The 24,219-nt window shown below is 39.6% G+C and overlaps 1 protein-coding gene across 1 annotated transcript in view; it reads right to left on the reverse strand.

The window, feature by feature from the left end:
* LOC145408438 (lisH domain-containing protein ARMC9-like) overlaps positions 1-24,219 on the reverse strand; it is a 108,180-nt gene that overhangs the window by 17,011 nt on the left and 66,950 nt on the right. Inside the window, exons 17-19 of the mRNA XM_080279167.1 lie at positions 23,787-23,902; positions 7,359-7,437; positions 194-371 (exon numbers count right to left, since the gene is read on the reverse strand). Coding sequence (XP_080135293.1) covers positions 194-371; positions 7,359-7,437; positions 23,787-23,902 — 373 coding nt within the window. The remainder of the gene's footprint in view (positions 1-193; positions 372-7,358; positions 7,438-23,786; positions 23,903-24,219) is intronic.

A 24,219-nucleotide genomic window follows, 5' to 3' on the forward strand; every position in this document is an offset into this window, starting at 1 on the left:
ACCTAGACATTACGCATCATTCTTGAATGGTCTTGTCCATTTGTCAGGTAGAATATGGAGTCCCTTAAATCTGAAATCCCTTAAATGGAGGCCCCTTAAATCGAGGTTTGAGTGTACATAAATAACATATAAACTAATAACTATGACTCACTGAAAAACTTAAGCTTCAAAAATAAAATGCAAATGCTCTTACCTGGTTTTTTCTCTGCTTCTGTGAGTGTTGCTTCACCATCTTCAGTGGATTCTGCATGTAACTTTTGATCTTCATTTGTCTGAGATTCTGCCCCCCTCACATCTCCCCCCTGCACCTTCTGGCCCTGCCCTGCTCTACTCACTTCCCTGCCCTGCTCTGGTTGGAGTGCAGGAGAGTGCTGTGGGGGTGGAGGTTGATTTTCTCTGTATCCAGTTTCCCCTCCCCTCATATAAACTCTCCCTTCATCTACCTCCCCTCCTACCCTTCCCCTCTGTCCCTCCTCCCCATCTCTAGCAAACATTCTTGGGTCCTCCCCTCCCTCCTCACCTCTTCCTCCTCCTCCTCCTCCTCTTCCCTCTCCCTCTCTCACTGCATACCTCTCCTCTCCATCCCTACTGCCCCTCTGCACATATGCTGCAACTTCTTCCTTCTCTATGACTCCCTGTAAAGCATATCTCCCTCCTTCCTCCCCCTCCCTCCCTCTCATGTACCTCCCTTGCCCTGGCTCCTCCTCCTCCCTCATGTCATACCTCCCTCTCTCCTCCCCATCCCTTCCTCTAATATATCTTCCTCCTTCCTCTCCCTCTCTAATAACATACCTATCCCCACTTTCATCCTCCCCTATGATATACCTCCCTTCCTCTCCCTCCCTCACTACATATCTCCCTCCCTCCTCCCCTTCCCTGACAATGTACCTCCCCCCCTCCCCTGCCTCCTCCCCCCTAGCCATCCTGAAGGAGTCACTGAGGGAGGAGGGGTGGGACTGGTTTGCAGAGGGTACTCCACCAGATTCATGGCCAGACCACTGAGGAGAAAACATAATATTGTACCAACATCTCTGTATACTGCAGTAATCATCATCATCATCATCATCATCATCTCATTGGGCTCAGAAACATCTGTTTCATTTTGATTTTGCCATTTCTTTATTATGTTCAATTTAAGATAGACTTTTCATACTGAAGGGTTAGATAATATTGGCCTTAATAAATCCCTTCAACACTAGAGGGCTTTCCTTAGTAGAAAAAAACTGTCTGATAGCAGCAATAGTAAACTAAAAAGATGTCACTCAAATTCAAAGGGTTAATAACATCACAATCACAATACTGTATAGTAATAGAGATCTTTATAATCACCATATCATTAAGTTACTGCATTTTATGCTAATGAATGTGGCAAGCAGAATCCAGAAATATCATTACCATAATTCTACTTGTCATTAATACATGGGATAACAATCCAATTAAAAATTCATCATCATCATCATCATCATCATCATCATATCCTATCCCACATTAATAAATGGGGTGAATGGAATCCAGACATATTATCTATGTATCTGTCTATCTATTGCCAGACACCTCAATCCCATAAGGGATGGCCACAAACAAATTGCCTCCATGTCGCCCTGTCCAACGCCATATCACTGCTCTGCTCCCAGCTCACATCCCCCTCTCTCATATACCTCTCCACTTTATCCATCCAGCTCATCCTCAGCCTCCCTCTCCCTCTCCCCCCTTTCACTTCACACTCACACACTATCCTCGTTAGTCTCTCGCTCTCCACACTCTACACATGGCCAAACCACCTTAATGTATTTCTCTTAATGCTTTCTATCACATCCACATCCACACCATAATGCTCTATCTATCTATCTATCTATTGCCAGACGCCTCAATCCCGTTCGGGGTGGCCACAAACAAATCGCCTCCATGTCGCCCTGTCCCCCGCCATTTCAGTGCCCCGCTCCCAACTCACACCCCCCTCTCTCATATACCTCTCCACCACATCCCTCCATCTCATCCTCGGCCTCCCCCTCCCTCTTTCCCCCTCCAATGCTCTTTCGATTCTTCATTTGTCAGACTGTCTCTTCACACAACTCCAAATGCTTCTCTCAAATAACTCATTTCTGCTGACTTGTGTCCTTCCAACATGGTTCAAGCTTCACTTCCATATGTTAGGGTTGGTATCACAATACTGTCATGCAGTGCCTTATTTACTACCATGCTCACTTCCTCTTCCTTATCACTACTTTCAAAGAACCATCAACCTCTCTTCCCTGCTGTACCCATTCAAGCACTTCACCCTCTACACTTCCATCCTCACACATCACACTACCCAAGTGCTTAAATGCACTCACATTTTCCATTTCCTCCTCATCCAGCCTTACTTAACATTCAGTGGCTTCATTTCTCTTGAAGACCATAACTTTACTATTCCCTACATTCACCATTAGACTCCATTTCTTACACACCCTTCCAAACTCATTCACCAAGTCTTTCAGTTCCCCTCCATCTTCACTTAACAATACAGTATCATCTGCAAACAACAGAACAGGAAGTTTCTAAACACTGCCCTCTCTCATTAGGGTTGATCCAACATCCACTGCCCTATCCTGTACCTCGTTTATAACTCCATCCATGTACAAATTGAACAACCATCGGAACATGATATATCCCTGTTTCAATTCAACATTCAAACAGAAAAATTCACTCAGTTCACTATCCACACACACTCCAGTCTTAGCACCCTCATACATACTCTTTGTAGCATTCAACAACTTCCCATTTACTCCATATATTCTTAATACTTTCCACATTCCTTGTCTATCCACTCTGTCATATGCTTTCTCCAAATCCATGAAGGCCGCATACAACTTCTTTCCCTTCTCTAGAAACTTTTCCACTACTGATCTAAGAATGAATAGATGATCTACACAACCTCTTCCCTTCCTAAACCCTCCCTGTTCTTCTCCAACTAATTCCTCTGTCAATAAGTACCCTACCATATACTTTTCCCATTACACTAAGAAGACAAATGCCCCTATGCCATACACTTTTTTCTCCTCTTTTCCTCTGTACAGGGGAATAATTATACCTGACTTCCAATCCTCCGGGACTCTATTTTCCTTCCAGGCCAATCTGCACATCTTCCAGATCCATTCTACTACTGTCTCTAATTCCCATTTAATAAATACACAAGGCAAGATCCATTGGAAAAAAAAATCATCATCATCATAACTGCCTAACCTTATTTTTTTTTCACTTGGATTAGATGATGATCATGATGATGATGGAAATAAGATGGGAAGGATCCATAAACATCATCATCATCATCAGCATCTGGACCTCCTTTTCCACCCTAGGGCAGGGTGATAAGTAGCAACATCCAGACAGCACAAATTTGCCCAGTTCAATGTGCCACACTTCCATTCACTCATCATTCAAGCCCCCAGCATCCTGACTCTATCTGATATGCCAAAAATATTCACCACATTCTATAGTTCACATAAACTATCAAGAAACAAAAACAGAAAAACACAAGAATATGAGAAACTGCTGTATGTCCATACCACCTTCAAGTACTTTTCTTGTCTATTCTTTATTTTGATCAAGTACACTAAAATATAAGTATACTCCTTTCACTTTAGCATTGCCTAAAATGTCTATGTCTTCATCTTGAATGCTGAGTTGTAATTACATATTAAAGCTAAAATATATATCTAATCACAGTGGGGCTGCTATGGAAAGGATGTACAACCAAAGCATTGTCTTTTTATGCCACTGACCTACATGAGAAAAATGAAAATACAAAAGGATGAAAATATGAGCCAAGGTAAAGTAAACAAACAATATGGTAGTGTGATAAGTACCTGAGTGGTGTCCTGTGTGATCTGACCCCTCGCTAGGTAGTTCACAACAGCCTCGGCAGGACAGGTCATGCTGCCTTGATGGGTGCTATCTGACTTGCCAATGTTACCATGATTGTTCCTATTCTCTGACTCTGCGATGGGTTAGAAAAATAATTCCTCTACACAGTGCAATAGTATCAACATCATCATCGTTATCATTATAATCATCATCATCATCAACACCATCCTCATTATCATCATCATTGTCATCATTATCATCTTCTGACTTACTTTTTATTTCATCTAAGGATGGGGTGAGGTATGCTCCAGAAACAGGGAATAAGAAAGTGCAAAAACAGGACTACAGTATCAGCAGAATGCCTAGAGAAATAAGCCACACAACCACACCCCTAGCTCCACTTCACAAAGTCTAATCATTTCCTGCTGATGACTTGACCTTTCATAGTTCTTTCACATTTAGTACCTCCTTTATACAATCTGATATTATAAATTCCCAAATAAACACAGTAATTTCTCTGAACCAGGACCTTTCTAAAATTAATCAATGAGAACAAACAAATCTGGTCTCATTTAATGCTCAGAAAACTAAATACATTAATTTCTCCAACAGAAAGAATCCCTCAGACTCTCACATTAATTTAATTGATGTCAATATTCTCGTATCCACTACAATTGATATCCTAGGTGTTACTCTAAACTCCAACCTAAGCTGGACAGCTTATGTTAAAACCCTTGCTAAAAATGCTTCTAAAAAACTGGGACTTATGTACAGAGTTCGTGAGTTCTTCACTGACAAGCAGATGGCCACAATATACAAAAGTCATGTGCGTTCTCAGATCGAATACTGTTCACCATTGTGGAGTGGATGTGGAGTGGTTGCACTGAGGCAGTTGGACAAAATTCAAAATAAAGCCATTAGATTAATCAACAATCCTGCCATTATGCAAGACCTTCCTCCATTATCAGTACGTAGAGATGTTGCTTCTTTAGCATTATTTTATTGATATTTTTACCATAAGTGTTCTGACGAACTGGCTTCAATTGTGCCTCCCTTTCACATTTTCTCCCAAAATACTCGGGCAGCTAGGAGTGCCCATGAACTCACACTCTCTCCCCCACAATGTAGAACCTCTGCTTATCAAAATTCATTTATCCCCAGAACTACTACTCTCTGGAATTCACTTCCTGGGAGTTGCTTCCCACAAACATTTAATCCACTTCAATTTAAATCCAGTTGTTATAAATATTTTATGAATGGGGGATGCCTTTAGGCACATGGATTTATTTTTTTTTCCTTTGTTTTTCCGTCCTCCACTCATTATCTATAAAAAAAAAAAAAAAAAATACAACATAGTATAATTTCTTTTTAAGTAACTCTTGCTTCTCTTAGATGATTCTTATCTATCTTAGGAACTCTCATAGTGAGGGGGATGGAAGAATCTCTGTTGGGTCCTTCACTTTGACAGGTCTCCCTACAGATGTATTCATGAAATATGTATCTTCATTTATTCTTGCTCTCACCTGATAATCATTCTTAGGAATGATCTTAGTACTACAAAGGTCTGATGCAGTACATTTGTATGACCCTCCAGATTATTTTAATTCCTTAGGAAGGAAATCTTCTAGAGGAGGAGTTACAATAAACACACTGTATTTTCCATTACTCTCTCTCTCTCTCTCCCTTACCACTGACAGGTGTTGAGACGTACATATGCCTCCTTGATTCTTTATGATGGAGGGTGTTGGGAGGAGGTGGGGAGCGGCGGAGAGACATGGCCCACTCCTCCATCTCCTTCCCTCCTAACCATGACCCTTCACTTCCTCCACCAGCCCCTCCTCCAGGTGCATCTGAAGACCTAGATGTGGAAAGGAATATTATACTGTAGTTCAATCACCTAAACTTGATGGAGATTTTCATCCTTTGCAATTAACTGTATTTCCTATAGCTCAATGGAAGAACATACAGCAAAACTACTGCTGTCATCCCTTCCATGAAATTTTTTTATGATTAGCACCTTACATGTGTAGGGGGAGAGGCGCTGGGGGTGTCTGCACACCTGCCCTTTTTGATCTATGTGTTCTAAGTGCTCCCTTGCCTGGACTCAGCCAATCCCAACAGTAACTAGGTTTTCTTTTCTTTTTTTTCTGACTTTCAGCTTCTCCCCTAAACTTGTTCTTTGCACAGCCCTAACAGCACCATACTGTAGTGCTAGCCTCTTGTTGTAGCTTAGGATTCATGATACAGAAAATTTATGCCTAAACAAAATGCACAGAGCACTGGATGGAACAACAGACTGTATGATGTACGATGAATAAGCCATTATGAAAAATAAGAATGGTCTGCAGTTACACTGTGCTATGAAAGAAGCTGAAAATTCAACAATGAAAAGTCTACTCTATATAAAGTACTGAAGCTGAACTAGGACAAATGCTGAAAAGTTCCCCCCCCCTGGGAAAAAAAAAAAAAAAAAAAAAAAAAATGCACTGGTGCTTGGTAAAAGTTGAAATATCCACATTGCATGATAAAGAAAAAGAACTGTAGCAGAGTTTTATTCAACATCAAAAAATACAAATAAATGACAACAGTAGAGCCAGGAGGAGGCACAGTTATGAGATGGACCTTATATGGACTGACACAGTACAGCACAAGTGAACTGTAAGAGGGAGATATCCATTACAAATTAATGTGGTGCTGGAGAGGGATGCCTTCATGTGTGGGCATTTATATAACTGAACAGCTATACTCCCTGATCATAAAAATGTCCCTCAATCACTGCAGCTCAACCCCCTTATTAGAAAAATGTCCCTCAACCATTGCAGCTCAACCCCTTTATTAGAAAAACGTCCCTCAATCATTTCTCTATCCTCTGAAACAAGGATGGTGGAGTACAGGAGAAGGGCAGCTCAAGCCTGCTGTTTACTGGATTCACATTTCAGATGAGCATGGTACCATAACAAGAAAAACACAAACAGTAAAACACAATTTCATATACAATGGTGTAAAATGGGCACTGCGTACAATACATAACCATCCATCCAGCCAGCCATCATCCAATCCAGTATTGCCCCATAAGGAGCATAGGAGCCTGGGGCTAGGCAATTTGGTCCTGACATTTAAGATAAGAGTGACCAGCCTCACTCATCCCTGAGTGGCATTACATGAACAATAAATCCTAACCATCCCTTGGATGCAATGGCTAATGCGATTGGAGTGCCTTAATTACTCACCTAACCACCAGGTGCCATAATTTGGTTATATGGTTACCACCCAGCATAGTAAATGGTTTCCTGGTGTACAGGAAACTATTTGGGTTGTCACTCAGTACAGAGTCACCCATAGACAGAAGGAAAGGTAAAGAATGAGAGAGAGATAGACAGAAGGAAGGGTAAAGAATGAAAGAAAGATAGGCAGAAGAGGAAGGAAGGAAGGAAAGAAGGAGGGAAAAGAGGAAAGGGCAGGCACCCAAGAGCAGCACTTCATTGAGTGGGTGGATGGTGAGTGCCTCCACCTACCACTAACAAACTAATATTACGCCACTCTGCCTCCCTCCCTCCCTTACACACATCATTTTTAACACCCATACCCACACCACTGTTAAAGCCATACTATATTAACACTATATTAATCCATACCAACACTCATGCCCACAACCACACCCAAACCAAAAGCAATTCTATGCCGTAATCAAAACTACATCCATTCATATCATGCTATACAAAAGCATACATTCACCCAAACTTACAACCATACCTGCATCCATTTCCACTCCCACACCTCTTTAAACCCACAGCAAACCACATCACACTACAGCTACTAACACCACACCCATACTTACACTCAAAGTATCACATCATTCATTCATTCATTGCCAGACGCCATGTATCCCAGACGGGGTGGCCAAGGGCTTAGAGTTAATTGTTTTACAGGGAGGGGCACTAATCCTCCACCAACCCCACTTGACACGTAGGGATGCCAACAGCATCTGGTGTTCCCAGGCGGTCACCCATCCAAGTACTAACCAGACCCAACCATAAAACACTCACACCCACTCATGTCACACTATCCCCCACATCTACACCTAGAGAATACTACACAGACAAACACACACACACACACACACACACATACACACACACACACACACATTTTCACGAACAGCCGGAGAGAGAGGACGTCCCCAGGCATCGCTCCTGACCTTGAGTAGTTTCAGGAATTTTGTCTGTCCTGTCTCCTAGGGTCTTTCTTTAAATTTAAAATAATGAAAGTTGGTAGACTACCAAAAATGTAAAGATTTGTTGGCAATAGTATACATGAATGTTTGTGGCTTATTGGTAACAGCTGTTTAGGTACTTGATCGGTACGTTAAAGATGGCCGAAAATGTAAACAATGAGGGAATGGAATTTCAAGGATTTGATGCTAATACTAATGTCATGGACCTAGTGAAAACATTAATTATGAGGATTAGTGAACTCGAAAAAAAAGTAGAGAATCTAGTGATAAAGGATGTGTCAGGAAATACGGAAACCACCATACAGAGTCTAATCCAGTCCAACGAAACAGCCAATGAAGAGATTAAGAATTTGAAGCGGGAAAATGTTGAACTGAGGAGGAAACTTGAAGAGAGTACTAATAAAGCGGAGAAGGTGAGTAATGTACTAGAAGAACACAAGGCAAAGTGGGCACACGTAGAGGAAGAACAGAAAGAAGTGGTCAGCTTAAGAGAGATCATCCAGGAAGAAAGGAAAATGAACAAGAAAGAAATGGAAGAAAATGTAGTGAAAATACTGAAGAAAAAAGAGAAAATAGTGAGAGAAACTGTAGAAAGGAACAGATGTGTGATAGTATTTGGAAACAGGGAAGAGGAAGAAAAGGTTAGGTTCGCAAGACTCGAGAGAGACACGAACATGGTGAGAGGAATATTAGGCAAGATTGACCCCGAAGGAAACAAGTGGGTAAAAGAAATTGAGGAAGTAAGGAGGATAGGGCCTTATAAGAAAGGGGAAACAAGACCAATGAGAGTCAAGTTTACATCAGAAAGTGTAATAAATGAGATACTTAAAGTGACCTGGAAATTAAGCAAAGAGGCGGGGATGGAAAATATTATAATAAGAAAAGATCTGAATGAAGAAGAAAGAGAAGCTTTAAAATCATTAAAGGAAGAAGTAAAGGAAAAAAATGATAAGAGGACAGAGGAAGAACGTAATACTTTTTTTTGGAGAGTATTGGATATGAAAGTAAGGAAATGGTATTTAAGGAAATAGAAGTGAAGGAAATTAGGGGGGATGGTTGTGAAAGATCAGAAGTTGAGGAAGTGGTACGGACAGAGAGTAGGAGAGAAGAGGATATTAATAATGTCAAAAATAATTTGAAGGTGATATATACTAATGTTGATGGTTTCATATCGACAAGGATCGAAATTAATGATTTCTTGAGAGAACATGAACCTGATGTCATGTGCTTTGTAGAGACCAAATTAAGAGAAGATATTGATGTTCATTTGGGAGATGGTAAATACAAACTGTGGAGAAAAGACAGAAAAGAAAAAAGGGAGGAGGAGTGATGATAGCAGTGAAGAACAACATAAATGTAGATACTGTGGAAATGGGAGAAGGCAGGGCTGAAGTGATATATATGAAATTAGAAACTGGAGAGAATGTTAAGAGAGATATGGCGGTAGTGTATGTTCCCCTAAAGACGAGAGCATGGAAGGATGACGAATACCATGAGATGTTGTCAGATATGGCTAGCTACTTGCAAAAAATAATTGAGAAAAGCAATAATATAATTTTGGTGGGTGACTTTAATTGTAAAGAGGTGAACTGGGAGGAATGGTACTGGGAGGCGGCGAGGATTCGTGGGGTACTATGTTATTAAATATAATAATGAATAATGTGATGACGCAGTGGGTCAAAGAAGAGACACGGTTTCGAGGTGAGGACACACCAGCAAGGTTAGATTTACTGTTCACCAAAGAACCTGATGTAATAGAATCATTGGAATATCTCTGTCCTTTGGGAAAAAGTGATCACGTGGTCATTGAGTTCCAGATGTTAATAGGAAACGTCGAGCCAAGAGACGAGCTTCATAGACAGGGAAGATACAACTTTGGCAAAGCAAATTTTACAGGATTGAGAAACTTTTTGAAAATGCGGATTGGAGAAAATTCAGAGAAACAAGAGATACAGAGGAAGTGGGATATCTTTCTAGACCTCTATAATTTGGGAGTGGAAAAATTTGTACCAAGAGTAAGAGGGAAAGAAAACAGGAAAAAGGAGTGGTTTAATAGAAGGTGTATGATAGCCAAAAAAGAGAGAGATAAGGCGTGGAACAATTGGAGAAAGAGAGGTAACGACAGAACAAAGGAAGAATATAAAAGAACAAGAAACGAATACACAAGAATACGTAGGGAAGAAGAAAGGAATTTTGAAAAAGGTATAATTGACAAATGCAAGGATGAACCCAAACTGTTTTATAGATTTGTTAATGGCAAACTGAAACAAAAGGAAAGAATCACCAAGCTGAAAGTAGATGGAGAGGTCTTTAACGATGCGGCAATGCAAGCAGAAATAATGAACAAACGTTTCCAGTCAGTTTTCACTAAAGAAAAGGAGCTTGTGGAAGGGGAGGGAGTGATTAGAAATGTTCCGGTGATGAAAGATATAAAAGTGGAGGTGCAGGAAGTGTATAAATTATTGGAAACTCAAGATGTAAGGAAAGCCCCAGGACCTGATGGAATTTCTAATTGGGTACTGAAGGAATGCAGAGAACAACTGGCGGATAAAATTCACAGCTTAATTGTATGCTCACTGGAAGAGGGGAAAGTGCCAAAAGAATGGAAGAGGGCAAATGTGGTACCAATTTACAAGGGAGGAAACAGGGAAGAACCCCTGAATTATAGACCAGTGTCTCTAACCAGCATGGTCGCAAAATTGTGTGAGAGAATCCTGAAAGACAGATGGATAAAATATCTGGAAGAGATGAATATTTTGGCTGAATGTCAGTTTGGATTCAGAAGTGGAAGGTCATGTGTTTCAAACTTGTTGAGCTTTTACTCAAGAGCGATTGATGTGGTACAGGAGAGAGATGGTTGGGTGGATTGTGTGTACTTAGACTTAGAGAAGGCCTTTGACAAGGTACCTCATAAGAGACTAATGTGGAAACTAGAATATATAGGAGGACTAAAGGGGAAACTTCTGGAATGGATGAGAGACTTTTTGAGAGACAGACAAATGAGGACAGTAATAAAGGAAAAGATGTCTGGATGGAGGGAAGTAACAAGTGGAGTCCCTCAAGGCTCAGTGTTGGCGCCAGTAATGTTCCTGATTTATGTAAATGATATGGTAGATGGAGTGAACAGTTATGCGAGTCTGTTTGCTGATGATGTAAAGATCTTGAGGAAGATAGAGGTTGAGGAGGATTGTAAAATACTGCAGGAGGATTTGGATAGGATACACAATTGGAGCCGGACGTGGGAAATGAAATTTAATGTAAAGAAATGTAAAATATTGGAAATGGGTAAAAGTACCAGGAGACCATCACTGAATTATTTTTTGGGTAATGAATTAATCACAAAAAGGAGAGAAGAGAAAGATTTGGGAGTGCTGGTCCAAGATAGTTTGTCACCAGAAAAGCACATTAACAAGATAGTTGGAGAGACTTATAAGCTCTTGACTAACATAAGAGTAGCATTTCATTATATGGATGAGGAAATGATGAAAAAATTGATAGTGGCCATGATCCGCCCCAGGTTAGAATATGCAGCGGTAGTGTGGTCCCCACACAAAAAGAAAGATATAAACAAGATTGAGAGAATACAAAGAACAGCAACCAAGATGGTCCCCAGTCTGACAGACCTGTCATACAGAGAGAGGCTGGAAAAACTGGATTTGCCTTCGTTAGAGGAAAGGAGAAAGAGGGGAGACATGATTGCGGTGTTCAGGACCATGGTGGGAGTAGATAAAATTGACAAAGAAGATCTGTTTGTATGGGATAAGAGAGCAACAAGAGGACATGGAATGAAATTGAAAAAGTCAAGCTGCTTGAAGGATATCAAGAAATATAGCTTTCCTTACAGAAGTATAGACTTATGGAATAGCCTGGACAAAGAGATCGTCCAGTCTAAAAACATAAACGAGTTTAAAGTTAAATTCGACTTATTGAGAAACAGCGACGGAAACCCACGAGCATAGTACATTCCGTGTATATCACAATTAGGTATATTCTTAAATATTTGGAACGACTTAGACAAAGAGGTGGTGCATGAGAAAAACATTCATGTGTGTAAAGGTAGACTTGATAAATGTGGATATGGAGACAGGACAACACGAGCATTGCTCAATTCCTGTATACTACAAATAGGTAAATACAAATAGGTAAATACATACACACACACATTACGGACGAGGGAATCACTTATACACAAGAGAAAGATATTTGTGAAGCACTAAATAAGAATTTCCAATTAGTTTTTAAAGAAGAAAAAAATTTTGAGAGGGACTATGTGGAACACACATGTCCACACATACTACCAGATATACAAATAGCAGAAAAAGTAATACAGGAGGAGTTAAGTAGATTAGACAGAGGAAAAGCAAGTGGTCCTGATGAAATTTTCATGTTGGGTATTACGAGAATGTGCAAAGGAGTTAAGTAAACCATTATTTTTAATTTTCAAGAAATCCTTGAGTCAAGGTAAACTACCTGATATTTGGAAAAAAGCAAATATTGTCCCCTTATTCAAGAAAGGAAATAGACAAAATCCACTCAACTACCAACCAGTATCACTGACCAGTGTTGTAAGTAAGGTATTAGAAAAACTTATAAGAAAAGCTTGGGTATATCATCTAGAAAAACACAGTATGATATCAGGAAGACAGTTTGGTTTCAGAAAAGGAAAATCATGTGTTACTAATCTGTTGAGCTACTATGACAGAGTAACAAACACAATACAGGAAAGGGAAGGATGAGTGGACAGTATCTATTTAGATTTCAAGAAAGCTTTTGACACAGTACCACACCAAAGACTTTTATGGAAACTGTACCATCAAGGAGGAATTCGAGGTAAACTGTTTTGTTGGATGCAAGACTTTCTCATAAAAAGAGAAATGAGGACAGTACTAAAAGGAAACTACTCATCATGGAAAGAAGTGACTAGTGGAGTACCACAGGGTTCAGTGCTGGCACCAATCATGTTTTTAGTGTATATAAATGATATAAACAGTAACACTGGAAATGAGAGCTATCTGAATATGTTTGCAGATGATGCAAAAATACAAAGGAGAATTACTAACACAGACTCTTGTAAAGAGCTACAAGAAGAATTAAATAAACTTCATGAATGGAGTAGTACATGGCAAATGGAATTCAATGTGGACAAGTGTCATGTAATCAAGTTTGGTAAAAGTGGAAAAAGACCTGATTGGGATTATAAGTTAGGAAATAAAACCCTATACACATCAGAAAGAGAGAAAGACCTAGGTGTGAATATCAATAACAGACTATCTCCGGATGACCACATCAGCAAGAAGGTACGGAACATGTATACACTGCTTGCAAACATGAGAATAGCATTCACATACATAAATGAAGACATGCTAAGAAGGATAATAACATCATTCATTAGACCAACCCTGGAATATGCATCAGTAGTCTGGAGTCCTCATCTCAAAAAGCATATAGACAAGATTGAAAAAGTTCAAAGGGCCGCTACAAGATGGATACCATGCTTAAGGGACCTAAGCTACAAAGAAAGACTAAATAAACTGAATCTACCAACACTACAGGAGAGAAGGAAAAGAGGTGACATGATAATGCTATATAAGTGCATATCAGGAAAGGAGAAAATAGACATAAATGATTACTTAACATATGGAGAAGCATCAGCAAGAGGACACTGCAAAAAACTGCATAAGAAGAGAGGTGATAAAGACGTAAGGAAATTCAGTTTCCCAAACAGAGCAACTGATCAATGGAATGCACTACCGAATGAAATAGTATGTGCCAAAACAATTCACAAATTTAAGGATATGTACGATAAATATGGTTTAAGACACGGGACAGTACGAGCTTGACTCATTCCTGTAAAGATACAATTAGGTAAGAACAATTAGGTAAGAACACACACACACACGCACACACACACACACACACACACACACACACACACACACACACACACACACACACACACAGAGGTAGTCATCAGATGCAGACGTCCGACATCGGCGCTCCGTACCAAACCAACACGGCCAGTGGCATTACCTAAATTAGTATCTTTGCATGAGTCAAGCTCTGTACCAGGTTAGACTAAATGATTTTTCATTATTAAAAGGAAAAAAATAATAAGTTTAAACAAGACTTGTCCAAACAGAAAAGAGAACCACGAGGAAAAAAATGCGCTGAGTCAGCTGGGTTTGTTTAGATTACAGCAACGCGGGGAAAGTGTACATGCTCTGTAAGTACATACACTGTTCTTTTAGTATTGCAAAATGGCTACATACTTTAGTAAAACAAATTTGGAAAAGAAAAGGGATAAAAGTAAAAAGCAAAATGACGATTTCTACCAAGAACTGGTTGAAGTGGAGACTCACAATAGACTGGTTGAGCGTGTACACAAACTAGAAATGGCTTTCAAAAATGAAATTGATGAAATAAAGAAGCAAATGCACTTGCAAAAGGAAGAGATAGAAAAACTAGGAAGGGAGGCCAATAAGAAAGACACAACCATCAGTGAACTAACAGTGGAATTGAGTACGCTTAGGAAGAAAGTGAGTGAAATGGCAAGTTCAGTAGTCAATCATGACAGTGTTATGGAAGAGTTCAAAAATGACTCAGAGACAATTAGGCAAGCAAGCAGTCTTATGGACCAGAGCAGTGATATTGAGGAGAAGATAACACAGGTGAATGAAGCTGTGCAAAGCTACAAAAATGATGTAGAAACCACGTATGCTGAAATGGTGAAAGTAAAAAAAGACTTAGAAACAATGCTGGAGGAAAAAAGCATTAAAAAGGAAGTGAAAAGAATAATCCAAAACAATCCAAAGTTAGTCAGAGATTCAGTAGAGATAAACAAATCTATAATAATCACTGGTATAGAAGAGGAAGAAGTAAAAAACAAGATCACAAGAGGCAAAAACGAGATGGCAAATGTAATGAGCTTACTGAAAGAAGTATCAGAGGAAATCTGTAGTAAAGACATAGAGGAACACAAAAGGTTAGGGAATTACGAGAAAAGCAAGACAAGACCTCTAAAGGTGACTTTCCAGAGTGTAAACACTGTGGAAGAGATACTAAAAAATGCAAAGAATCTTATGGAAAAAGAGGAGTTCAAAAATGTATGGATAAAAAGATGCCTAACACAAGAGGAACTGGAATTACTGAAAGAGAAAAGGGAGGAAGCAAAAACAAAAAATTAGGGAAGATCAGAAGAGGAGAAGAAGAAATTTTTTTTCAAGTAATAGGATTGCAGGTACGAAAGTGGTACACAAACAGGATGGAAGAAAAAGGAGGAAGGTAGTAGAACCATGTCATGACAAGTATATAAACAAAATGATAAAGTTGATGTACTCAAATGTGGATGGAATGGTATCTAAATTACTAGAGATGAATGATTATGTCAGAGAAAATGAACCACAAATAATATGCCTAACTGAAACAAAATTAACACCAAGGATATCCAATGACATACTAAACTTAGAGGAATACAATATATGGAGAAGAGACAGAAATTTAAAAAAAGGAGGAGGAATTATAATATTAACTAAGAAAAATCTAAAAGTCAAGGAAATAAACCTAGATATGTAGTGCCACACATCTGATATTCATGTATGTGTTTAGAAGTACTGTAATTTTTAAGTTAGATAGGGTGTAACCTGAATATTAGTTTATAAGTTCCTATCTTAAGTAGTAATTCATATGTTAATGATTAATGTAGGGTTAACTATTTTTATATGTATGTATCTCTGTATCTATGCAGTGGGTGATGTAATTGTGGATGTTGAGCTATGGGAATTCCCCGTCTGGTCGAGTAATGAATAACAGATGCGCACAGCTTTTCCTCTTCCTTTGTGCGTCGCTATTGGGTGCCGAGTTTAAACCTTAAACAGAATAATGATGAATATACAATTCTTTCTGTAACCTAGTTGTGAAATGTTTACTAATGAAGCTGTTAGAACCCAAAAATGTAAGATTAACAGTCAAAAAGGCCTAAATAATGTCATTTGTGAGGATTTAAAGGTCCCGTTTGTCTTGGCCGTCACTAGATGGCATGAGCTGCCTTAAAATTCAAAGTGAGATAGTGATAGAATCAGTATCTAAATTAAGTAAGGAATAAACCCCAAATTTTCCCCAATTCAATCAAAAATCCTGGCGTCATGGGTACACTGCTAAATAAATTGTAAAGAGAATTGAAACCCACTATATTTAAAAAACACCACCTCATTTGACTTAGCAGTGGCATCGCTAGCATGCCCAAGGAGCTCACTCGAGGTCCAGACGTCGTATATAATGGACGTTCGTTCAGGTGAGCCGTCAACATTTCTCCTTCCTCCCCCTCTTTTTCTTTGTTTAATCCTTATTTGTCATGGACTATATGAAGTAATATTGTTGAAAGTTTAATGTAGACACTCGAGGTCCAGATGTCGTATATAATGGACGTTTGTTCAGTCCCCAGACTCCGGCGACATCAGTGTGAACATGAGGCCTTCCTATAGTATTGTACAAAGACTTGAGCATACACACATTACACTATCCATGAATTATTATATAAACCAAATGTAATTGTAATAGTACTATTGATCTATCAAGTGAATTTTATTTTGTAAATAAGAAATGGAAATTTGGAAGTGATGTAATCTGGTAACGGAAGAGCGAAATTCAAAACCATTAACCGTTTTCTTTCTTGTAAGTAAGGTTAGGAAGTTAGGAGCGTGGAAGGGAACTTAGTGATTGTGAGCAATGATGTAATTTTGAAATGAACCTCGAGGCTAGACAAGCCCGAGTGATTATGTATTCTTAGTGATTATACAATGTTTGAATAGTACCTCGAGGCTAAACAAGCCCGAGTGATTATGAATTCTTAGGGATTATGTTTTTTGCTGAATTATTCCTCGAGGCTAAACAAGCCCAAGTGATTATGCTTTTTTTAGTGATTATATAGCAATGATGATTATGAACTGTAAATAGTCCTGAATTGATATTGGATTCTAGAGAATTACATGATGAGAGTATATTATATGGATGAAAATGAACACGAGTAATCATTCTTATTGGTTCGAGGCTATGCCAGCCCGAAAAGATAACCCATGCTCGTAAAAAGGTCCCTGTCTTGAGGCTATTATCGAGCCCAAGAATAACTGTCAAAAAGAAAGTAAGGTACAATAACCTCATAAATCGTTGGTATGTATCAAATTGTTTCACCTGGTAATAATGTTGGAAGAATGATCATCCAAACCATGGTCTTAATGTACAATCTCTATCTATCTATCTATTGCCAGACGCCTCAATCCCGTTTGGGGTGGCCACAAACAAATCGCCTCCAAGTCGCCCTGTCCCCCGCCATTTCACTGCCCTGCTCCCAACTCACACCCCCCTCTCTCATATACCTCTCCACCCCATCCTTCCATCTCATCCTCGGCCTCCCCTCCCTCTTCCCCCCTCCACCTCACTCACATACACTCTCTTCGTCAGTCTTTCACCCTCCATCCTCTCCACATGGCCAAACCACCTCAGTGTGTTCCTCATAACGCTTCCTATCACATCCACATCCACACCACAACGCTCCTTTATATCCTCATTCGTCAGCCTGTCTCTCCACGTGACTCCACAGGCTCCTCTTAAATAACTCATTTCCACTGCTCTCACTCTTGACTTGTGTCCTTCCAACAATGTCCAAGCTTCACTTCCGTACGTTAGAGTTGGTATCACAATACTGTCATGTAGTAACTTTTTCACTTCCATGCTCACTTCCCTGTTTCTTATCACTGCTTTCAAGGAACCAGCAACCTTTCTTCCCTGCTGTACCCTTTCAAGCACTTCACCCTCCAAACCTCCATCCTTATTCATCACACTACCCAAATACTTAAAACGTACTCACATTTTCCAATTCCTCACCATCTAACCTCGCTGTACATTCACTAACTTCACCTCTCTCAAAGACCATCACTTTACTCTTCCCTACATTCACCTTTAGGTTCCGTTTCTTACACACTCTCTCAAACTCATCCACCAAGCCTTGCAGCTCCCCTTCGTCTTCACTCAACAACACAGTATCATCTGCAAACAACAGTACAGGGAGTTTCCAAACACTATCCTCTCTCACCAGGGCCACTCCAACATCCACTACCCTACCTTGTACCTCTTTTATTACCCCATCCATGTACAGATTGAACAACCATGGAGACATGACACATCCCTGTTTCAACCCAACTTTCAAAGAGAAAAATTCACTTAGTTCACCATCCACACGCACTGCAGCCTTAGCACCATCGTACATACTCTTCACAGCATTCAACAACTTCCCATCTACTCCATATATTCTTAACACTTTCCACAATCCTTGTCTATCCACCCTGTCATATGCTTTCTCCAAATCCATGAAAGCCGCATACAACTTCTTTCCCTTCTCTAGAAACTTTTCCACTAAAGATCTAAGAATGAATATCTGATCTACACAACCTCTTCCCTTCCTAAAGCCTCCCTGTTCTTCTCCAACTAATTTCTCTGTTCTTTCTCTAACTCTATCTATAAGTATCCTACCATACACTTTTCCTATTATACTAAGAAGACAAATGCCCCTATGATTACCACACACTTCTTTTTCCCCCTTTTCCTTTGTACAAGGGAATAATTATACCTGACTTCCAATCCTCCGGGACTCTACCTTCCTCCCAGGCCAATCTGCACATCTTCCACATCCATTCTACTACTATCTCTCCCCCATGCTTCAGCATTTCACCACACACTCCATCAATTCCTGGGGCTTTCCCCGATTTAACTTTCTTCATTGCTTCCACAACTTCTATCCAACTGATTTCTTCCTGTCTTCTCACCTCCCTCCTTCTCCCAGCCATTCCCCAGCCACTTATACTCGCATTACTTCCATCCTCTATGTTCAACAATTCCTTAAAGTGTTCTCTCCATCTGTTCACTTTTTCTCCCTTCTCCACTAGTAATCTACCATTTTTATCTTTCACTCCCCTGGTAACTTCACTTCCACCTTGTCTTACTCTTTTCACTTCTCTCCAGAACATTTTCTTACAGTCCCTCCACTTTACACTCAAATTCCTTCCAAATTCCTCATCCACTCTCTTCTTACTCTCTCTTACTAATCTTTTCACCTCTCTCTTCCTTTCCACATATAACTCTCTCTTCTGCCTCTCAACTTCTTCCACGCCCCTATTTCTCACCCATTCATTGTATGCTTTCTTCTTTTGTGCCACAGCCTGTTTCACCTCTTCAGTCCACCACGCTGTTCCTTGCACCCCCTCCGCCTTCTCTTCCTTCCACACACCACATCACATGCTGCACATATTTCTTCTGTAAATATCTTACACACACCTTCCACGTCTCCCATCTGCTCCAATTCATATTTGCCCAATCGTTCCTCCACTTCTCTCTTATACTCTGCCTTTTTCTCATCCTCTTGTAACCTTTCCACTCTCCTTGCAACAACTCCTTCCTCTCGTCTTTCCCTTCTTCTATTCCTCCATCTCACTTGCATCCTAAGTCTGGCCACCACCAAGTAGTGGTCAGAAAGTCCACTCCCCCAACCTCTATACACTCTTGCATCCTTTACACATCTTCGCATCCTTTCATCCACACACACATAATCAATCATTGCCTTCCTTTCATTCAGTTCACCACCCACCCCTTCTCATCACTCACATGTATACCTGTGGATCATTTTATGCCTGAAGAGGTATTGGCTATCACCAACCCTCCCAGCACAAATGTCCACTAACGCACTCCCATTCTCATCTATCTCGGCAGGCACACCCCACTCACCAACTATTCCATCCACCTTCACATTACCAACTTTACCATTCATATCACCAATCAAAAACACTCTCATTCCTTCCAAACTTTTCCATGCACACTTCCACATTTGTCCAAAACTCTTCTCTCACTCTTCTAGCACGATCTTGCGTTGGCGCATACACACACACAATCGCCCACATTTGTATTCCAACTTTCAACTTTACCCACACAATCCTTGACCCAACTGATCCATACTGTCTTATGCTCCTCTTCCATCTTTTACTCACAACTATACACACTCCTTCCTTTGCCCTCTCATTCTCATCTACTCCTGCACATATACCCCATCCATACTCCCATTCCCTCACACTTTCTCCTCTCCATTTTGTTTCAGTTATTCCACATACATCCACTTTCGCACCCTCAAGCACCTGGACAATCTCTCTTTCTTTCACCTCATCATTCGCTCCTCTTACATTCCAAGTTGCCATTACCAAGTCCTTTGTCCGGTCCTGGGTCGTCATCGTTTGGTCAGTCCTTGTCCGAGGCTTCTTGTTTGTTTTTTTAGTTAGTTGTTTTCCGGGGAGGGGCACTAACCCTCCGCCAACCCTTTTAGTCGCCTTTTACGACAAGCAGGGATACTCATACTACAAAGGGTCATGTAATTAAGAATGTTTTGTGGAAATTAGCATAAAATTATTAAAGTAGAGTAAAGTATATATCTTTTCTTATTTTTTTAGTGTACCTAATCAAGGGAATTAAGTCCTCAAGCCTAATTCACTCCCTTTCCAATTCAAGATTCCTTCGCTGAGGGAACGACGACCACCTGTGGTACTGATTAAATCTTAGCTCGGCCAAAAATTACAAACGCTACCACAATTCTATTTTTTTTCTTAAATATTTACCATCTACTATACTAAGTCGAGTACCACCTGTATTATCCATGGATGAGTTGATCAGTACCCACAACAGGTAAGATTATAAAATCACTAGCATCACACTGGATGAACAATAACGGTGGGGATAATAAAAATTCCTACCGTTACACTGGTGTCAACCGGTGGGATAACATTTCCAGCTATACAGATATAGCATCACAAGTAGAACTGATTGCAGTAGAGATCAACACATCTGAAGGTAAAGTAATTGTAGCCAATTTGTACATGCCACCCAGATCAAACACATGGGAAAGAGACGAATACGAGGGCCTGGCAGAGAGTACAATTCAAAGTATAAGATCATTACTACATAAAATGGAAGAGAAATCGGATAGAATTATACTAACTGGGGATTTCAATACAAATATAAATTGCAATACTCTAGATATAATTAGCCAAGAAAGCTGTTGGGACCAAAAGCTCCTGGATCTAGTACAAGAGTTTTTCCTAACGCAACATGTGAGGGAAACCACCAGAAAAAAAGGACTTGATGTACCTTCAGTGCTAGATCTAATATTTACTAGGCAAGAAAATGATATTGACAGTTTAATATATCACCCTCCACTCGGCAAAAGCGATCGTGCAGTACTAAATTATAACTTCAGGATAGCATATGACATAGTTAACAGCAATGACAGTTACAAAAAGAGCCTAAACTATAAAAAGGGAAATTATCAAGACCTAAAGAAGTATTTCTTAGAAGTTGACTGGGAAAATGAGCTTAGAGGACAAGATTTAAATGCTGTATATAAAAAATTCTGTGAATTTTATGAAATAGGAGTCCAGAAGTACATGCCACAGCACAAAGAAGCAGATAAGAAAATACAGAAATGGTTCAATACAGAATGTAAAATATCAAAAGAAAGAAGAGATTTGTTGTGGAATAGATACAGAAGACACAATAGTGAAAGGGCGTATAATAATTACAAACAGGCAAGAAACGACTATACAAGAATAAGGAGGGAAGCCCAAAAACAGTTTGAGGAGGATATAATAAATAAAAGTAGTGATCAACCAAAGCTGTTTTACAGCTATATCAGAAGCAAAACCAAAGTAAAAGATATAATACACTCCATTACGGACGAGGGAATCACTTATACACAAGAGAAAGATATTTGTGAAGCACTAAATAAGAATTTCCAATTAGTTTTTACAGAAGAAAAAATTTTTGAGAGGGACTATGTGGAACACGCATATCAACACATACTCCCAGATATACAATTAGCAGAAAAAGTAATACAGGAGGAGTTAAGTAGATTAGACAGAGGAAAAGCAAGTGGTCCTGATGAAATTTCATGTTGGGTATTACGAGAATGTGCAAAGGAGTTAAGTAAACCATTATTTTTAATTTTCAAGAAATCCTTGAGTCAAGGGAAACTACCTGATATTTGGAAAAAAGCAAATATTGTCCCCTTATTCAAGAAAGGAAATAGACAAAATCCACTCAACTACCAACCAGTATCACTGACCAGTGTTGTAAGCAAGGTATAAGAAAAGCTTGGGTAAATCATCTAGAAGAACACAGTATGATAACAGAAAGACAGTTTGGTTTCAGAAAAGGAAAATCATGTGTTACTAATCTGTTGAGCTACTATGACAGAGTAACAAACACAATACAGGAAAGGGAAGGATGGGTGGACAGTATCTATTTAGATTTCAAGAAAGCTTTTGACACAGTACCACACCAAAGACTTTTATGGAAACTGTACCATCAAGGAGGAATTCGAGGCAAACTGTTTTGTTAGATGCAAGACTTTCTCATAAAAAGGGAAATGAGGACAGTACTAAGAGGAAACTACTCATCATGGAAAGAAGTGACTAGTGGAGTACCACAGGGTTCAGTGCTGGCATCAATCATGTTTTTAGTGCATATAAATGATATAAACAGTAACACTGGAAATGACAGCTATCTGAATATGTTTGCAGATGATGCAAAAATACAAAGGAGAATTACTAGCACAGACTCTTGTAGGGAGCTACAAGAAGAATTAAATAAACTTCATGAATGGAGTAGTACATGGCAAATGGAATTCAATGTGGACAAGTGTCATGTAATCAAGTTTGGTAAAAGTGGAAAAAGACCTGATTGGGATTATAAGTTAGGAAATAAAACCCTATACACATCAGAAAGAGAGAGAGACTTAGGTGTGATTATCAATAACAGACTATCTCCGGCTGAACACATCAGCGAGAAGGTACGGAACATGTATACACTGCTTGCAAATATGAGAATAGCATTCACATACATAAATGAAGACATACTAAGAAGGACAATAACATCATTCATTAGACCAACCCTGGAATATGCATCAGTAGTCTGGAGTCCTCATCTCAAAAAGCATATAGACAAGATTGAAAAAGTTCAAAGGGCCGCTACAAGATGGATACCAAGCTTAAGGGACCTAAGCTACGAAGAAAGACTAAATAAACTGAATCTACCAACACTACAGGAGAGAAGGAAAAGAGGTGACATGATAATGCTATATAAGTGCATATCAGGGAAGGAGAAAATAGACATAAATGATTACTTAACATATGGAGAAGCATCAGCAAGAGGACACTGCAAAAAACTGCATAAGAAGAGAGGTGATAAAGACGTAAGGAAATTCAGTTTCCCAAACAGAGCAACTGATCAATGGAATGCACTATCGAATGAAATAGTGTGTGCCAAAACAATTCACAAATTTAAGGATGTGTACGATAAATATGGTTTAAGACACGGGACAGTACGAGCTTGACTCATTCCTGTAAAGATACAATTAGGTAAGAATTAGGTAAGAACACACACACTGACCTGTGGAATAGCCTGGACAAAGAGACTGTCTAGTCCAAAAACTTAAATGAGATTAAAGCTAAGTTTGAGCAGTTGAGACACAGAGATGGCATCCCACGTGCATAGCTCATTTCCTGTATATCACAACTAGGTAAATACACACACACACACACACACACACACACACACACACACACACACACACACACACACACAGCTAAACAATTAACAAATGGCCCTAACAGCAACTAACCTTGATTGAGCAGTGTTAAGGGTAGATCTGGGATGGCTCAAATCTGAAGGATAATCCCACTGGCTGCTGCCTTGCTGTTTCTGCTGCTGCTGTGATGCTGTGTGGTACTGCATCTGCTGGAAGTATGGACATGATAATGTACTAAGGGCTAGGTATACTGCACTCTGCTAGGGTGTAGGTATACCATATAACATTGTGCTAGGTGGTAAGTATATTATGGAGTTTGTTAGTTCATTCTGAAAGGGCTGCTTGCATGTGTCAGCCTTATTCACCTGATGGGTGCTCTTTATGCTCATACTGTACAGTCTCTGTTAGCAACTCATACTTCACCATAAACCTCTTTCAGTGACTCTTGTTTCACCATTAAGTTGCAGAGACAAAAATTTTATGTCTGTATTATCCTTGTTGACATCTAGCCACCATGAAAGACTGA

Source organism: Coenobita brevimanus, chromosome 77 (assembly GCF_032717465.1).
Source record: "Coenobita brevimanus isolate Jiangsu-jjx chromosome 77, ASM3271746v2, whole genome shotgun sequence".
Lineage (NCBI taxonomy): Eukaryota > Metazoa > Arthropoda > Malacostraca > Decapoda > Coenobitidae > Coenobita > Coenobita brevimanus.